This window comes from Teleopsis dalmanni, chromosome 2 (genome assembly GCF_002237135.1).
Source record: "Teleopsis dalmanni isolate 2A chromosome 2, ASM223713v2, whole genome shotgun sequence".
Taxonomy (NCBI): Eukaryota; Metazoa; Arthropoda; class Insecta; order Diptera; family Diopsidae; genus Teleopsis; species Teleopsis dalmanni.
The window spans coordinates 92935722-92953534 of NC_051847.1; the positions used below are offsets into that span (position 1 = coordinate 92935722).

Sequence of the window (17813 nt, forward strand, 5' to 3'; positions counted from 1 at the left end):
TAAAATATCGAAAAATATACAGCGCGCGAATTTTAAATGAGAATTTCCGAAAACTTTTCAGTCTTAATGTATATAAACGAGTATTAAATCCTTGAAGACACCTACTAAGCATATATGGAACTCTAACAGATGCCATTCGTTTGACTTCACTTCAGTTCTTCCCATAAAACCGCGGCTCTTATTTGCTGATTCCTTGTCTCGTTTGGATATCCCAGTCTTTTGCTACCTTACGGTTTTCATTCAAGGACTATAAAATTATATCTTCTGCAACTACTGCAAATAATTTACCGAAACCATTTATATATCCGAGTCATTATTTCTTTAATAATTAAAGGTTTGAACTCTGACTTAGTGTTGGAACACCGAATAAATATCACTTGAAATAATATTCGATAAAATAAACGTCGTAAATGACATAACGAAGATGATGCTATCTGAAGAAAACTGGACCGCCATAGACCGATTCGTTGCGCTCAAATTCAGATAGAAAATATTTGATCTCTAAAATTAATCATTTCGAAAAAGAGATAAATAAATAAACCTAAGTAAGGCCTAGACGAGGCCTGACTAACGAAGAACATTAGTAATGGATAACCAACACAAGATCCTTACCTTGAGGTATTCCCAATAAAGTTACAGGGTAGAATCATCCCTGTTTTTTATCCGTACAAATCGGCGATATCACTATTGTGACGACAGTGACGATGCATGGACAGTTTTAAACCTTTTCTCCACGCTAAAAAAAAATTAATACTCGCATGCTACGGCACAGACTGCGATATATGAAATCTTGCAGAAGTTGGTAACCACCATGCCCAAATCAAGATATTTACTTAATGATAGCACTCAGGATGGGACTTGTAGGCTTGGAACCGAATAATTATGGAAACAATCCCCGTGATATGCAATAATTTCAAGATTCATTGTGCTTTAGTTTAAAAATCGATAGAAGTATTTTACAATTGATTGATTGAGAGAATCCAAAAATAAAGTGTACACAGGCTTAACATAATGTAGTTTTACTTCTCTGAATAGTTTCTATGAATTCATGTAAAATCGTTAATTTCTTTAGATAAAGCTTAAATTTTAAACCGTTTAGAAGGCAATATTTGCAGAGATAGCTTCCAGGTTACGAATTATTTGGACTAGTCCCGACGAATTTATACCCAATACTACAGACAACGCTTATTGGTACACAATTGTGTTTTTATAAAGCTATTTTTATAGGCGTTTCTATGATTTGACTTTATGAAATCAAATCTCTACACAAGCAGCTTTAATATATCTTGAAACGTAATCATTTCAGCTGTCGAAATTACCACATTTAAAAAACATAAAGAATGTTAACATAAGGGTATTTCTAAATTAACTCTATATGAAGTTGGTAAGCTCATATTCGTAAAGTTTGAAGTCTATTGACGTCTGAATACACCTTTTTAATAATATGTGGTAAAATCCAAAAAATATTTATATTTTTGTTGACTTTGTGTTACATAAACATTAAGCAAAATACAAGAAAATCTCACTTATGTATATACTTATTTGGTCGGAACAATCAGTTACAGGTTTTCGGCCTCACGCAGTACTCCGCTCCTGCCGTTCTATTGCACGAAAAGCTTTCCTCATTTTGAGCATCAAACATAGTTAGTGCTCTCTCAACATGAACACTCCACCAGAGGTACGGCTTACCTCTACCTCTTCTTTCTCCAACTGCCATTACAAATACATTTTTAGCTGAACCATCGTCAACCAACCTGGAGACATGACGAAACCAGTAGAACAGCTGTATTTTAATTTACTGAATTATATCAATGTTGTGATACACCTCGAACAGCTTTTAATTTATTCGAACGCGGTAGTCATCGTAAACTTATAGAGGACGAAATATAGTACAAGTAACTTTTATATTGAACACTTCCAATACTAATTTATTATTCCACGAAAGCATCCAGGCTTCAAAGTCACAGGTGCCACCAGAGCTCTATTGCGTATAGAGCACTAGTTCTGTCTGTCGATAGGGAGGTCTATGTTCTAACTATACCCATAGTAGCACCTACTGACATTGGTTATTCGTCAATTTATTAATATGATTGATTAAAAATCATTTATAAAATATTTATATTTTGCTTCATCAAATTTTTCATATTTATTCATATTTCTTTATTTATTATTGATTTCAAACATTTAGAAATGATGTTTGATAACTTACTAAGATTTTGGTATGATTTAGGCCCAAGTAGCCATGACCTTAACTTAGGATTGGATATTATTTTAAAAATGGGCGACCCTAACTGTTAAATAAATAAATCAAAAAAAGGTTATGGTTTGCAGATTTTATTTAGAAATTAATATGTTAAATAGTTATTTCGTTAACTTTATTTGTTTCATATCTCTATAACTTTCTAAGGTGACTAAATACCATTGTATTTGCGAGATCTTGTAAACATGGTTTGTGTATGTGCTAATTCGTTACATGCCTTTGATATTTAAGTAAAGACTATAATATCTTAATGTGTTAATATTACGGTCTTAGTTTTTCTTATAAGGCAACCCATGAAAGCGACAATTTCATCTGTTTTGTTATATATTCTCAAATCAAATGGTAAAAGATTTTGAGCGTTTTTACATCTTTTGCACTTATATTGACTCTATTTCAGTTTTACTAAAAAATAATTTCTGATCTTATGGTTTTAAAAACATTTTAAATATTTTTCGAATTAATATTTTATGCCACCACTGTACCTTCGTAGTTTTTGTCCAAATTTGGTTCTTGTCTATACTTTTGCCTCATCAATGAAAAACTTAAAATAATTCAGTTTAATGGAAAATAACTTATTTAACAATTTTAAATTTCAAACAAAATTACACTAAAATTATATTTTATTAGAACAAACATTAATTATTAATTGCGGTCTGCTATTCTCAATAATAATAACAAACGTCTAAGAAATTAAAAAATTGTAATTGCAGACTCGACAAATGTGTGCGGCAAACAATAATTAGGTGAGAACATAACATTGACACCCACAAAATTTAACCCTTAATTTTCTCAATTTTAAATTAATATTTTATGTATTAATAAGAAGACGTCACGCCATGCTAATAAAACCAGAGAACTATTATAACTGACATAAGAATATAAACTTTAATTTATTCAGATTTTAAGCAGTTGATTTACTCCTTTGAAGCAGTACAGATATTGTGATTAGTTTTGGATAACCTTAAGGATCTGCAGAAATAAAAATGTACCTAAAAATTATGATAGGTGCCGCTTTATTATTACAACTAGGTATCTTAGTAGGATTTTTTGGATTTCCACAGCTAATGAATAAAATGATAAAAAGCGTAAGACATACTCACTTAAGCATTAAAAATAATTTAATTGAATATTTAAAATTAATTTAAAGCAAATCAACTTGAAGCCCGGTTCGGATACACGGAAACTATGGGAGCAGTTTCCAATTGCAATCAATTTTTCCATTTACGTCTTCAATCTAACTAATCCAGAAGAGACGCAAAATGGTGGTAAACCGGTCCTACAAGAAATAGGTCCGTTCGTATTTGAGTAAGTTGCATTCATTTAAGCTGACTATATATATTTATATATATGTTATGGTTTATCTATTATATGACCCACATTTATTACATATATAGAAATGACCTTTTTACTCTTCTTCGTTTTTTCACGTCATAATTGTTTTACAGAGAATGGAAAGATAAATATAACATTGAAGATATTGAGGAGGAGGACGCTGTTACGTTCAACATGCGTAACACTTTTATATTTCGTCCCGATTTGGGTTTGAGTGGTGAAGAAATTGTTACAATCCCACACCCATTAATACAAGTTAGACACTTTTCTCTGTTATTTCTTTCCAAATACTAAGCAAACATATTTCAGGTCATGGCAATAGCCATCAAGCGCGATAAAGAAGCTCTACTTGAAGTTGTAGTGGACGGCATTAATGTTCTCTTTAAACCCACCAGCCCCTTTGTAACTGCTCCTTTTATGGATATATTTTACCGTGGTATTGATATTGACTGCTCCAGTGACCATTACGCAGCAAAATTGATTTGCTTAAAATTCTACACGGGCGATATAAAAGGTGGATTCCAAGTCAATGCAACCCATTTTAAATTTTCGTTAATGGGTGGAGTGAGTACATCACACCGTTTGAAACAACCCATAAGTATTATAAAAATTATATTCTTTTACAAATTTTGTTTCACTAAAGGGCAACCATAGCGATGCTGGACAATTCAAGGTATCACGTGGCATAAAAGTGAGTCGTAATGTAGGCCAAGTCTTGCAGTTCGATTACGAGGATGAGTTAAGTGTTTGGGATGGTGATGAGTGCAATCGTTTTCGTGGCACTGATTCGACTATTTTTGCACCACTTATGTCACCAAAAGACGGGCTTTGGAGTTTCTCTGGTGATTTATGCCGTTCTTTAGGTCCGAAATTTCAACGTAAGGTCAAGTATGATGGCATACCTGCATATCGTTATACCATGGATTTCGGCGATGTTAAGGTTGGAATGGAAATTTAAATTCAAATTCGTTGTTAATTGGTTACTTATGCCTTACACAGAATGAATTAGAGAATCATTGTTTTTGTAACAAATATCCTGATGATTGTCCTGCAAAAGGCACAATGGATTTGTGGCGATGTAATGAAACCCCAATGATTGCCTCACTTCCACACTTCTTGTACGCAGATAGCAAACTTCTGGCGGGAGTTGACGGTTTGGAGCCGCAAGAACAAAAGCACAGCATATTTGTGGATTTTGAAATTGTCGCATTTAAAAATTCTTGCTGGAATATATTTTGTTAATCAAATATTTTTCATTTTGTATATAGATTTCTGGAACGCCACTCTCTGTAGCTAAACGACTACAATTTAATCTAGATGTTATTCCTATAGAGCAACTAAAAGTTATGCAAAAACTGCGTCCTCTAGTTATGCCACTCTTCTGGGTTGAAGAGTCCGCCAACTTAGATGGCTCATTTACCGACATGATAAAGAAGAAAATCTTTTTGTAAGTGAAGTCCATATCTGCCGTACGTATAATTTAAATCCAATATGTTGTAGAGTTATCAAGGTCAATAGCACCATCAAATGGATTTCAATTGTGATGGGTGCTTTTTTATTCATATTGGCATTTTACATGCACTACACCAACAAACGAGACCGAAAGGTGTTTGCAGTTGGAGTTGCCGCCCAAAATGAGTTCAATAAGAAATATTAAAATTTTTAAAGCGTCTGCACTATTAACTTTAAATAAAAATATTAATCAATTAAAAAATAATGCCTCTACGAACAGAATAGTATTGAAATTTAACAATTAAAAATAAAAATATAATTAATTAATTAATTCAATTATTCTACAGCTGGTTTATGATTTCGTTCTAATATAAACACAGCAAAAGTAACAAAAGTCCAGAAAAATATGAGAACATGAAAAGTCAAGTACGGTTTTGGATCAGTTGGTTAAGGTGCACTGATTCTGAGCTTCACATTTATCAGGACCCGAGTTCGATTCCTGGTACTTGCAGTCTCAAAAATAATTATTACCGAATAATTAAATACAAGAATAATTTCGAAGACCACTGATGATGGGTATTTGGCAATACTCGAAACAGCTGTATGGTCAGCCAAAAATTCAATTAATTAAAATAATATAAAAAATAAAATTTTTGTTGTTGTAGTTTACTACTGTTCGAAAAAACTTCTTTATAAAATCTCTCTTTAAAATTTCTAAAAGGATAAGTGCGATTTGACAGATAAGTGTGATTTGATGCAATATATGTATGTATCTATGAATATATATATGGTACTTCGATATGTTAAACATAACATTGGTTTGGTTCGGTCTGACAAATTATTTCAATATTTTGTTCATTATTGGAGACTCAGCAGACCCAAATCTATTTCAGTAAAATTAAATAAAGATTTGGTAATTGGAAAGAAACCTATTAGATCCAATCTATACATTAGAACTAATTTATTTCAAAACGTATGCATATAAGATAGTTTAAGACAAACGTACGCTTAAGTAAGCGTCTTATTATTATGTACTATATATTATAATTATATAGAAAGATACTTTCGATATTGTACTACTCACAATAATCAATATAGGAGCAGTCCACTCCTTCATCAAGTCTCTTGCATTAATACATTAAAAAATCATTTTATATTTAAGATAATTTTTTTATTTGTACAAATAGTTTTTAACTAAATAATAGCATATTTTGTACTTAACTTTTATGTGTTTATAAGGAAGTATTATAAAATAATTAATTTACATATATAAAAAGTACAACACACTCAAGAAATCAGCCGCGATGCAAAGTAAATAAATAATTTTAATAGAAGACGCGATGCCCGAAAGACGTGAACAACGAAAATTTTAGCTTTGGTTTGTTTGTTTGTTTCGAAATTGTTGTTGCTTAAATGTTTTATAAATTCAAATTAAAATTATTAGAGCCTTAACTAAACTTCTAAAATAGCCTAAGAATCAGAAATCAGAAACGCAAACTACACATAAATTTATATTTACAGAACTTTTTCCAAAAGTGAAAAAGTTGAAAATATTTGCTTTTTAAAGAGAGAGATTTTGTTTGAAACATTTTGGACCATAGAAACCTACGATAAGGTCTATTAATTTTTTAACAATATCACCACTAATAGAAACTAAAGACAACATACACCCACGCCATGCCACTCTACAGCTTCTTCGCCTTCACATGTGTGGGTACGGTATGTCGTATGACTTCTGGACGCAGCAACAAACGCTTCAGCAAATAGATGACCATATACAGTACTGCTATATAAAGTGCTGCCACATCTATCAAATAATACTGCAGCCAACTGAAAAAAATGATATGGGTTCAGTGATATATACTTAAAAGATTTATTGAAATGTAAAACCTCATATTTCGTGCGGGTGACTGCAAATGATAGGCGCCTTTATGACGCAGAACATATTCAGTCCAGTAGACTGCAGTTTCCAAGGGCGTTGTACGCTGATCCAAGAGCAGTCTTTGGCGGAATCTAAAAATTAAAGCGTTTTATAATATAAATTGTGATATTAAATGCTATATAATATGCTATATACCGGGCTGCATTCCTATATTGTGGGTCATGTATCACTTTCATTATTGATTTATACAGTTGTGTCGCGCTTAGAGTGGCTAAATCCAATTTGATGGCATAACCATCAACCTCTGCTTTAGCTGAGTTCACATCGTGATCACAGAAGACAGGCATTGTGACAACTGGCACACCATGAAAAACTGTCTCATACATGCTCAATAGACCGCCATGTGTGACAAATGCTCGCAATTTCCTATGTCCTAGTATATCCTGTTGCGGCAACCAACGACTTATTTTGACATTTGGTGTTAAATCTGCCAACTCATCAGCACCGCCTTCGTATTTCCAGAGCACATGGTATGGCAAGCGTGCAAAAGTTTTCACCAATAAGCGACGTAGAGTTTCTGGCATATTTGCAACTTTAACCGATGAACCCATTGAAACGTATATAAAACCGGACTCTCCAGCAGATGCTATAAATTCTTCTAAATCTTTTGGCAAGGGTCTGGCTGGTTTGCAGTGTATGCAGGCTACCTCCGCAACATTTGGATTAAGCGCACGTGGATAAGATACCACTGCATGACCATTTTGTAAAATGAAACTCACATTTTTGGACATGTCGTAGGGATGTGGTATTTGTGTGCCTAAACGCTCACGCATCACTCTATACACCATTGCTATAACGAACTATAGGGAAACGAATTGTTAACATTCCATATATATGTAATAAAAATATACTAACCTTATGCATCAAATCCTGAAATACTTGCATCAAAGTATTACCGGCGCGTTCCAGCAAGTTCATATTGTCCGTAAATGAGGAATAAAAATTTGGTGTCACTGCATATGAACCCGGATTGCCAGACTTTGCTAAACTGCCCGTGTAAAAGCCAACTGTATTCATATACATAAAGGGTACTTTATATTGATAGACCAGTCCTAATGCACATTCGGGATATGCACCATCCAAAATGGCTAAGTCAAAATGCCGGTTCAATAGTTCCTTAGTTTCTGCATCCTCCAACATTGCATCGCAGGACTGGAAACAAAATACAGAAATTATTACTTGAATATTTTATGACTACTTCGACGCAATATGTAGGTTTATGTGTAAGAAAGTTTATTATAAATGTAAATACATTTTTTCACATATTAAAAACGCTTTCGTTGTTATTGCCAAAAACTTCGGCTCGTATTAGACGTGCTGTCAAGCATTACATTTATAATTTTTGTTAATTTTTGTTAATTTTATGCATGCATCATTAGGCAATAAGTGGCGCAAAACCGTTAAAAGTACTTCAAGCTTTTACCATGAACTGTAATGAAATATGGAATGCATTGGCAACAACAATAATAACAACAACAACAAAATTGTGAACGTGCCTCACATACTTTTCTATCATATTTAGGGTTCCAGAGCAAGAAACAGCAGTGAGTTTCTGTTCCAACGTAAATTAAGTTGACGAACCCCTATGCGTTTTATTAACCTCTGTTTTTATAATTTCATAATAAAATTGTTTAAATATCAAAAATATTGTGGTTAAATTTATAAAACCGATAGCTGTCAACTCTGGCTATATCAACGATAAACAACATTTGTCGACCCACAAAAATTATTCTCTATAAGTCGGCCCTTGTAGTGCATCTGTATGATATTGAAACATGGATGCTATCATGGATGGGAGCGTCCAAGAGAAAAGTTCGTTAATCTTATACGAGTTAGTGACGATACCGTATCTGACTAAACCATGAAGAGTAATTGCTTTATCCAGACACGGACATCATTAAACGACTTAATATTCAGTGGCTTCACTGGCTTAGTTATATTGTGCAAATAGATAGCGAAGGTCTAGCGAAAATATATTTGAAGTAGGCATTGGAAAAAAAGACGTAGGCGAATACCCTATCTTCGATGAAGTAATCTAATTAACAACCACTAATCACGAATCAGTTCGAAAGTAGATAGCGGATTGTTTTCGCCGAATAGGTAAGTAAGTTAGTAACTTACAATATTTAATTAACAGATTTTTCATACGTTAATAATACTATTGAAGTCTTTTGTGTCAATTTTTAGCAGGATCTGTTTTTATGCAATTCTTTATTTGCAAATTCAAGATAACAACTTTTTCAATCGAGATACACTTGAAGTGCAATTTCGATTTTCCATGGTTAAATCTCGAGTGAAATGCATAACATTCGAGATTTATTATTATGTTGAGGATAGTTGAGTCAGTGCACCTGAGCACTTTTACTCTCTATTAACTGCAAGGTTTCTTTAAAGCCCCTCTTTGCGCCTTGACTGGATTATTGTTTGTCACTTCAACAAACTAAGCAATAATTGACCTCAGATCTGCATACCTCCCCGAAGAGCCTGTAACCATTCTGTGATTTGATAACGCGGTGTTAGTAAGTCTGTCAGATTTCGCAAATAATTTCAGGGCTCTATCCTTTATGTATTTTTTGAGGGGATCAATCTTGAGGTCCCTGAGGATGTCATTCGTCCTAATGTACCAAGGAACTTTGAAAACTCTTCTCAGAGCCTGGCTTTGTGCAATTTCTAACTGATGAATAGTAGTGTTTAAACCTTTAATTCATAATAATTTATTAATTTATAATTAATAAAATATTTTTCCAGAGTACCGATATAACCCCGAAATTACAGCTGTTTTGTATGACTTTACAAAGAAAGTATGATTCGATATATGTATCTACCCACTACCAAAAATATTAGATTACTCTTAAAATATTCAATTGAGCAATAACATTTGTCAGATCGAGTATAAATCTAGAATCCAGATGGTGTATCCAGATTTACCAATCGAATAAATTGCCAATCATTTCTTTATTGGAGTCTAGTAAGTAATATTTCTAATGATTTTTAGATTTTAATTATGCCGAATGTAGCGCTCTTGTAATTATTTGTTGGCAAAGAGCATGAATATCATTCTACAGACAATCTGTTGATAAACTCATCAGCTGATAATTTTATTATTTTTTTTTCAGATTCTTTAAAAACATCGTTTTTACTGGACATTTCTGTTAATTAATCGTATGCCTTAAATATCGAGTGTAGAGTGCAGTGGGTGCATAGGTAAAACATTTAACAAATGAATTCCTAATAGTATTTTTGTGTTGTCAGTTTTTTTTAAATTTTCATGGTTAAAATACATTTTAGTTAATTTTCTTATTTTTAATAGGAAATCATTTATTTTCTTTTGTTAACTAAACATAAACTAATGTGACTTTTTACTGCGATTGTAAAACTAAAAAGCAGTTAATCATATTATATCATTACATCAAGTAAATCGCAATGATTAATATATTGTAAAATGATTATATATATATGAATGATTATATATATATATGAAGATGATTCAAAATCCTATAACACACGTTATAGTAAAACATACTCAATATCTATTTATAATACCCATTTCAAAGTTACAGTGTAAATTAGATGCTGTAATTAAGTATATTCTTTAGATTCAAATATATAGCATATTAGACACATGCAATAAATATATTCTTTATTTCTTATAAGTTAAAGCCAAATGAGCTGTGAAAAAGAACCTTGTGTCATTCTATAAAAATATTTTAAAGGCAATAAAAATTGTTTAAGCCATAATGTAATGTTAAAGCATTGAGTTTTTTTTTTATGTTATTTCCATGAAGGATACTCATACAAATTTTTTATCTACTGTGTATATGTACAGAAAATAAGCTCAACTATAAGAACTGAAAGATTTAATTGCCGACCGCTTACTCAAAAACCAAAAAGACAAGTAAATAATCTTCACTGTTCTACCGGACTTTAAGAAGATTCTACCCTAAAAATACTTTGTTGAACTATTCAACACCTCCAAAAGAGTTCATTGAAGCAGTCTTTGTCACCACTCCAATGAATAATCTTGATTTTATGCATAATTTGTCATTGTAATTTAATACGTTCAGAAATTATGATGGTTCAAAGTTGATATTTTTATAATAGTATGTTTCCATTGTTTGGTCGCTAATGAAGTTAATCAATCGTACACAGATCTTTTATTATACAAAGATTATTAAACGTAATTAAGAATATATTAAGGGAAATTAAATCAAAAATGTCAAATGCAAGATTGCAGAATATATTTTCCAAAAGGGAAATTATTGAAATCAAGCTTTCCTACAGACGACGATATTATTGAGCACTATAACTCTAAATTACTGGATCCAATTCTAAGCGCAACGGAAAGTGATGATGAGGGTGATGATGAGAGATTAAAGTCTCAAACCCTAATTTCTGAATATTTTACTTTACTATAACTTCTGTGCTTTATTTGATTACAAATAAATAAATATCTTAAAACGTAATTCTAGTTTCTTTCAAAAATAAAAAAAAAGTTTGACTGTACATTTAATTTTTTTGAATTCTTCTTCGTTTAAAATTGAAATGTTAGTAAACAAAAGCTCTCCCAACACTGTCACAGAACTTTCTGAGACATAAAAGCTATTTCACATGCATTAATCAAATTATGCCAATGGAAACAACCAAATTTTAATTTGATTAACATAAATTAATTTAGATGCAGTGTGAACATGGTATTAGAGTGAGTAAAAATTTTTTTGATATATAAGATTTCAATCTTTTCACTTTAAAGGCTCTTCTTTTTTTGAAGAAACCTGGTAATTAAATATGATTTATAAATTGCAATAATGCCAAAATAAATGTAAGCGTTAGATATAAAATCAATGAATAAATATTAATAATTATTAACAAATGAATAGAAAATTTATATAGTTGCCTAAAGTAAAAATATCAAAAAAAAAAATAATACTATAAAAATGCTTTACTATATAGTATAGTATACAATAACAATAAATTTAATATAATACGAGGGCGGTCTGATAAGTTAGTGACTTTTTGAACAAAACAAATTTTTTTCGGCAAATCATTTTTTTTCTACATAATCACCTTTTAGCTCGATACATTTAGTCCCAGGTTTTTTTAATTTTCTTATTCCCTCCAAATAATAGGTTTTCTCTTAAGCTCTTAAAATACGCGTTTTTTTGGTAATGACTTCTTCATTCGACTCAAATCTCTTACCGCCCAGTCATTTCTTTAGGTATAGAAACAGAAAATAGTCGCAGAGGGCTAAATCTGGAGAATATGCTGGATGGGGTAGCAGTTCGTATCCCAATTCGTGGATTTTGGCCGCGAATGCTTAATCTGCACACGAAATTCACTTTTTTCCATTTTCGTAAAAATTCACGAGGTTGTCTGGTTTGAACGGCTATCAAACACCAACTAAACGACGCAGTTTGCTCAAAATTAGAAAGTTGCCCACTGGTAGGTTACAGCTGACGGCAGCACTGTTGCATTTGGAGTAACTGCGCGAGAAATTCAAAAAGTCACTGACTTATCAAACTGCCCTCGTAATATAATAGTATAAAATAGTAACAATAAGTCATAAAGTTAATAAATAATTTATTTGTCTTAATAAAAATTATGTCAACTCATTACGCGTTAAGGTAGAGAAAAAATAAATAAATGATTGTAAGATTTGAGTCAAATATTAAATGATAATGTGTTTGATGTTATAAATGGATTAATATTCTAAAAATTATATTCTTTAAATTTATTTATATGCAAATTAACTTCTATTATACTCGTAATTTTTTTTACCTATTTGGACCTTATATGAATAAATTAAAAGCGGACTTTCATGATTCGCTATTCATCACATTTTTGCAAGGCTTGTATAAAATAAAAATTGTTTTTGATTGTAATTAGATGCATATATCCCCACGAAACTTATCCAATAATCATCGCAATATTATTAAAATACATACTTATTACTTTCAACCGCATTCATAAGCCACATAGATTTACTGCTCTCTGAATAGTATTGGTCTTAGTAGATATTATGGTTAGTAGTGTTAATTTAATACTTATGTGGATGTAACTAAATATTATGGGCAATCTCTTCAGTTGTAGTTAAATTACTGGTTAATTGTATATATACTTTGTTTAACCACTGGTTAAAAATCTTTGGTTATCTATCACTTATGAAAGTAATTTTTTTACTGTGACAATCAACTGATAGTTAAGAAAAATTTGAATTCCACATTTGAATAAAATTATTCAATTGGTTCAACTTAGCTGTATCATACGTAAGATTCTGTATTAAAAAACGGTTTCAATATATATGATATTATTATTATAAAGTATATTTATAAAGCTTTACATCTAACAATAAAAATGTTCAGATAAGTAAGTAATAATTCAATCACACTTTATATTTTCATTCGACTCACATATACCACATATTGTATTAAAGTTAATGGTGAAGTAATTAACAATAGATCACTTTAAATATGCAATAATTCAGTATTCATAAATTATAAATTTACTTTGATTTATAGCACATAAAATTTTGACAAATCCAAAAAAAATACAACGATACAACGCATATATCATATCACTCATAGACTTGTCATGACTATTAGAACGGCCATAAAATGCACTATGTAGGCATTTGGCAATCACGCCTTTATCTATAACATTAAAGCTTTTGAATTTTGATCGTTCAACTTAATAGAAGTATATAAACTATAAACTTTCAAATATTTGCTAACATTAGGCAACTTCAAAAAATTTAGGTTAAAATTGCAAGCTCTTCAACTTAGTTTGCCTACATAGTTTATTAAGTTCTACTGAGCAGTACTTGAGTAAGCCAAATAAATTAAAATATATCGTTTTATATATAAGAATGTAAACTAAAGCAATTTAATTTTTATTAAAGCATTAAAAAATTAAAAAATACTTAAATCAAATAAACAATTTCATCTTAAAAGTATTTTGCATATACGAGCTCAATTAAAGCTCAATTAGTCGGTACGTACCGTGAAAACTTAAGTTAAAGCGAAATACACAGGCAGGTTTAGTTGTGCATTTCGCTTTGGCTATAGTTCGCTTAAGTTTTTACGATACGTACGGATTAACTGAGCCTTTAAGATAATTGTCCTTAAATTAAAATGTAATTTAATATTAATCACTTCAGTCAACTCACCTGAAATGCATATCGTACTCCATCCCAAATTGTTATTGGCATCTCTCCAGACATTCGTGCCCCTAATAGATCCCAGTTTGTATAATTTTGTATATATTCAACCAAACCAGCTGGAGTGATTTCATGTAATCCCGTTAAATGAAAATCAGATGGAAAACCATTGAGGAAGGTGATGTTGTGTCCACTTGAAAAAAATATAATTAAAATTTATATTATTTAATTTCTCAGTATTAATTTGTAGCTTAAACTGTTAAAGTGTTATTTTTCATCAAGTTTATATATAGTGTATATTAAGAATTATTTCAAGATATGAAATCATTTTATTTACTTCATCATTGTATGAAAAAAGTATTACTTTCTGATTCTAAACTCTCAACAGAGAGTTAAATCTCTAAACTTTCAACAAATATACTCCGTTCTATTCCTACCAATCGTAATAACATTAATTAAGTTTAAACTTATCACTTTCATCCTCAAAAATAATGAATAGACTTGCTTTTCCGTAAGTAATCCAAATCTCCTTAAATGTTCTAATGAAAATATAGCTATATTCAACACGTCTTTGAGTACTCGTCTAAAAGGTTACCATAGATTTAGAACTACATATTAGTTCTAAAAGTTACAGAATGGTCTCTTCATAAACTGTTCAAATAGCATAAGATAATATACGTACTTTATGTGAATTGAATATATCAATTAATCATAGCAGTTAATTAAGATACCTAGATAATTTGTATAAATCAATTACTCACGTGTGCCTATATTAAATTAATTAAATTAATGACAATAAAAAGTCAAAAATTAAAATGATTTTATATTATGCCTCGAAAAGTGATATAGATCAGTGTTTCTCAACCCAAGATGTACTGCAAAGCGAAAAAATATATGTTTTATGAGGACCTATAAAATATTCACTGCATACAGACGAAAAGCTACGGAGAGACTAGGTGTTTAAAGATGATGATGAGGATGATGATGTACAGTAATTAACGACCAATAAAATATTTACTAAATACATATTAAAGAAAATTTTACTTCTCTTTCAGAAAATACAGAAAAGAAAAAGATATAAGAAAGGATTTTATTTTTGCAATATAGTTTACAATGCACCCTGTATTTTCTAGTACTTAAATTATAAATTAAAAAATATCAAACTTTCAATATGAAGCGTCAGCTTAATGACACACAATTTTAGGAATTTAAGTAAATCGATCAGCGAAACTAATTGGTTTTTTGTTATTGCAATGAATTGATTGATAAATTGAATGATAGTCGAGTCAATAACATGATGACTATGTGAAGCACCCACAAATACGACGTAAAATTCTTTTCCGAATACAAAAATATTATTATAGGAATTAAATAAAAAAGCTTAGTTATTAACATTTTTTTTGGGAAAATTATTGTTAATAATGCTTTGAAATGTCACCTGAAGGGTATGAATGACCAAAAAATCAATTTTTGGGTTATTACGACAATATCACGTCCAAATTTGTAGAGTACTGTCTTCAACTGGACAAACTGAATTAAGCTGTAGAATTGATCAATGGAAAATGTAAACCTACCGATATAAGGAAAGATCTGATGTGAGTTGCATGACTCACTGAAAACTTTAACATTAGATTGGTATACATTACTACACCTACCATATTCAAGTGTATTGGTACCTTTCATTGATCACTTATTTCGTCAAAAACTATTTGGATCTGTTAATTACAGAGTTCTGATAATTTATAAGTGTGGAAGCCTTATCTTAAAAAGAAATAGTAAAAGATACTGAATCAAGTCAGAAAGGTTCATTAAATATAGCTGTATTAGTTCAATAGATATACATAATATATGATCTATCTATGTCAGCAATATGAAAATATATAACAAAATTAAATTAAATAAAACTATGGTATTTAATAGAGAGATTTCGAACAGTTGAGAATAGCAACAACAAAATTTGTATTTGTTTTTAATTAATTGAAATTTTGACTGACCATAGCAAAAACTATGTTTTCGTTCTAAAATAATAGGAACATCAAGTGAATTTGTTAATGGAAAGTTCATTAACAAAACACCAAAAAAATGTGCGAACATACAAGTCAAGTATGGCTTTATCTTAGTTGGCTAATGAGCAGTGACTCTAAGTTTATAAGTTGGCAGGGCACGAGTTCAATCCTTGGAACTTGCATAATACATTCGTACGTATAAAATTATGAATGAATAATTCAATATAAGATCTAATTCCAAGATTATTGATGATGGATATTTGACATTATAACAATGATTTTGAAAATGAGCTTTTTTGCGATGTCTATAAGCCGTTGCTTTTCTAAATTTTAAGTTTGCATTTAAACTTGAAATTTTTTCTTTATTAAGATATATAGATACTTACAACAATTTTAGTAACTTGACTATATATTCCAAATATATATATATATATATTAGGGTGGCCGTTATTTACGAATGTGTTCAAATTCTAGATGCCACCCCCTAAATTTATACGAATACTCAAAAAACTACTAAATGTGAAGTTTTAGACAAATCGGATAATGTTTAGAGGTCGCTCATCGACCTTAAACTTCGGAAAAATGCCATTTTTTCACTTTTTTCAAATTTCTTCGCTCCCATCTCGCGTATTTTTCACCTTTGACTATTTGTACCAAATTAATATTATTCTTTAACATATTAGCTTTCAAATAAGGTAAAAATCAATCAGTTTCGTCGACAATTAACTAAATTATTACTAAAATAAGAAATCATACTCGACGTTTATTGAAGCTTTCAAGAGCAGCATAAATATGGGAGTAAATACGAGTACGTATGAGCGAAAGCACAGTTTCTTGGACACAAAATGGTACAATATAATATTTGAAGACAATCGAATACTTCCTCACTATATATAATTGTCCACACTTGATTTGAATAATATGCACAAAATAGATTAATATGTAAATATAATAATAATAATAATAATTTTTCAGACTCAAACTCTTAATTAATAAACTTAATGATCTTTTTGGGGCCATAAAATTCAAAATGTATCACACTTAAGTTGGATGGATTATATCAACTTTCACGCGGAATATTTTAGTACTTATTTATGCACTCACCGGTCTATTAATCCTTTTGCCAGTTCCCAAAAAGGAATTTTATGTGATTTTGTGCCTCCCATGGTAACCATTAAAATGTCAGCCGTCATCGTGCTGCCAATACAAAGGATTAAAACCAAGCCAAAGTAATTAAACGTCATGCTGAAATAAAAAGAAATTAATTATTTAATTTTTGCTGCTATTGGAAATAATAAATAGTATAAAATTCGTCGAATATTTCATCACACCTTTTAGAGGAAACAAAACAAAAGTTGTAAAAAAACTGCCGTAAATTGGAATAAGTTACTGATACTTATAGATTTTTTTTAATTTAAAAAAAAACGCAAATATATAAATTATTTTATTTGCTAATTTCTATTTCATGTATTTTTATTTTATTTTGTTTTTTTTTTATTTTTGTGTAATTATATGAAAATTTGAAATGACGCGACAGTGTAGATTTGCGGCAGAATTTTAATTATAGGGGCAGTGCCATTTGTATAAGTTCTGCACAACTCATTAAGTGGCAACTCATTTCCGAAAATGGATCTAACGATCACTTACCGCCACTTACTGGGTTGTTCA

The 17813-nt window shown here is 30.6% G+C and overlaps 3 protein-coding genes across 3 annotated transcripts in view; 1 reads left to right on the top strand and 2 right to left on the bottom strand.

Annotated features, from left to right (window-relative positions):
* The window catches only part of LOC119675075 (UDP-glucuronosyltransferase 2C1-like), a 3961-nt gene extending 2244 nt beyond the window's left edge, over nt 1–1717 (bottom strand). Inside the window, exon 1 of the mRNA XM_038086261.1 lies at nt 1690–1717. Coding sequence (XP_037942189.1) covers nt 1690–1717 — 28 coding nt within the window. The remainder of the gene's footprint in view (nt 1–1689) is intronic.
* Nucleotides 1718–3243: 1526 nt separating this feature from the next.
* LOC119675076 (sensory neuron membrane protein 1-like) lies at nt 3244–5249 on the top strand. Its single transcript, XM_038086263.1, has 8 exons — nt 3244–3345; nt 3408–3565; nt 3706–3847; nt 3902–4156; nt 4236–4532; nt 4592–4795; nt 4861–5039; nt 5093–5249. Exons 1-8 carry the CDS (start codon nt 3244–3246, stop codon nt 5247–5249), a joined length of 1494 nt encoding a protein of 497 aa, XP_037942191.1.
* A 1022-nt stretch (nt 5250–6271) lies between these two features.
* LOC119686304 (UDP-glucosyltransferase 2-like) lies at nt 6272–17383 on the bottom strand. The gene is made up of 6 exons (XM_038100858.1): nt 17250–17383; nt 14149–14332; nt 7842–8138; nt 7122–7786; nt 6935–7057; nt 6272–6874 (listed from the first exon to the last, which is right to left on the bottom strand). The coding sequence occupies exons 1-6, from the start codon at nt 17336–17338 to the stop codon at nt 6730–6732; spliced, it is 1503 nt and encodes a 500-aa protein (XP_037956786.1). The 5' UTR covers nt 17339–17383; the 3' UTR covers nt 6272–6729.
* Nucleotides 17384–17813: the final 430 nt, after the last annotated feature.

Coding starts and splice junctions, on each gene's coding strand:
- LOC119675076 (XM_038086263.1), top strand. CDS start 3,244: ATGTACCTAAAAATTATGATAGGTGCCGCTTTATTATTACAACTAGGT. Junction 3,566..3,705: donor ATAGGTCCGTTCGTATTTGA/GTAAGTTGCATT, acceptor ATTGTTTTACAG/AGAATGGAAAGATAAATATA. Junction 4,533..4,591: donor TGGATTTCGGCGATGTTAAG/GTTGGAATGGAA, acceptor TGCCTTACACAG/AATGAATTAGAGAATCATTG.
- LOC119686304 (XM_038100858.1), bottom strand. CDS start 17,338: ATGACGGCTGACATTTTAATGGTTACCATGGGAGGCACAAAATCACAT. Junction 14,333..17,249: donor GCAAAAGGATTAATAGACCG/GTGAGTGCATAA, acceptor ATTTTTTTCAAG/TGGACACAACATCACCTTCC. Junction 7,787..7,841: donor TTCAGGATTTGATGCATAAG/GTTAGTATATTT, acceptor GTTTCCCTATAG/TTCGTTATAGCAATGGTGTA.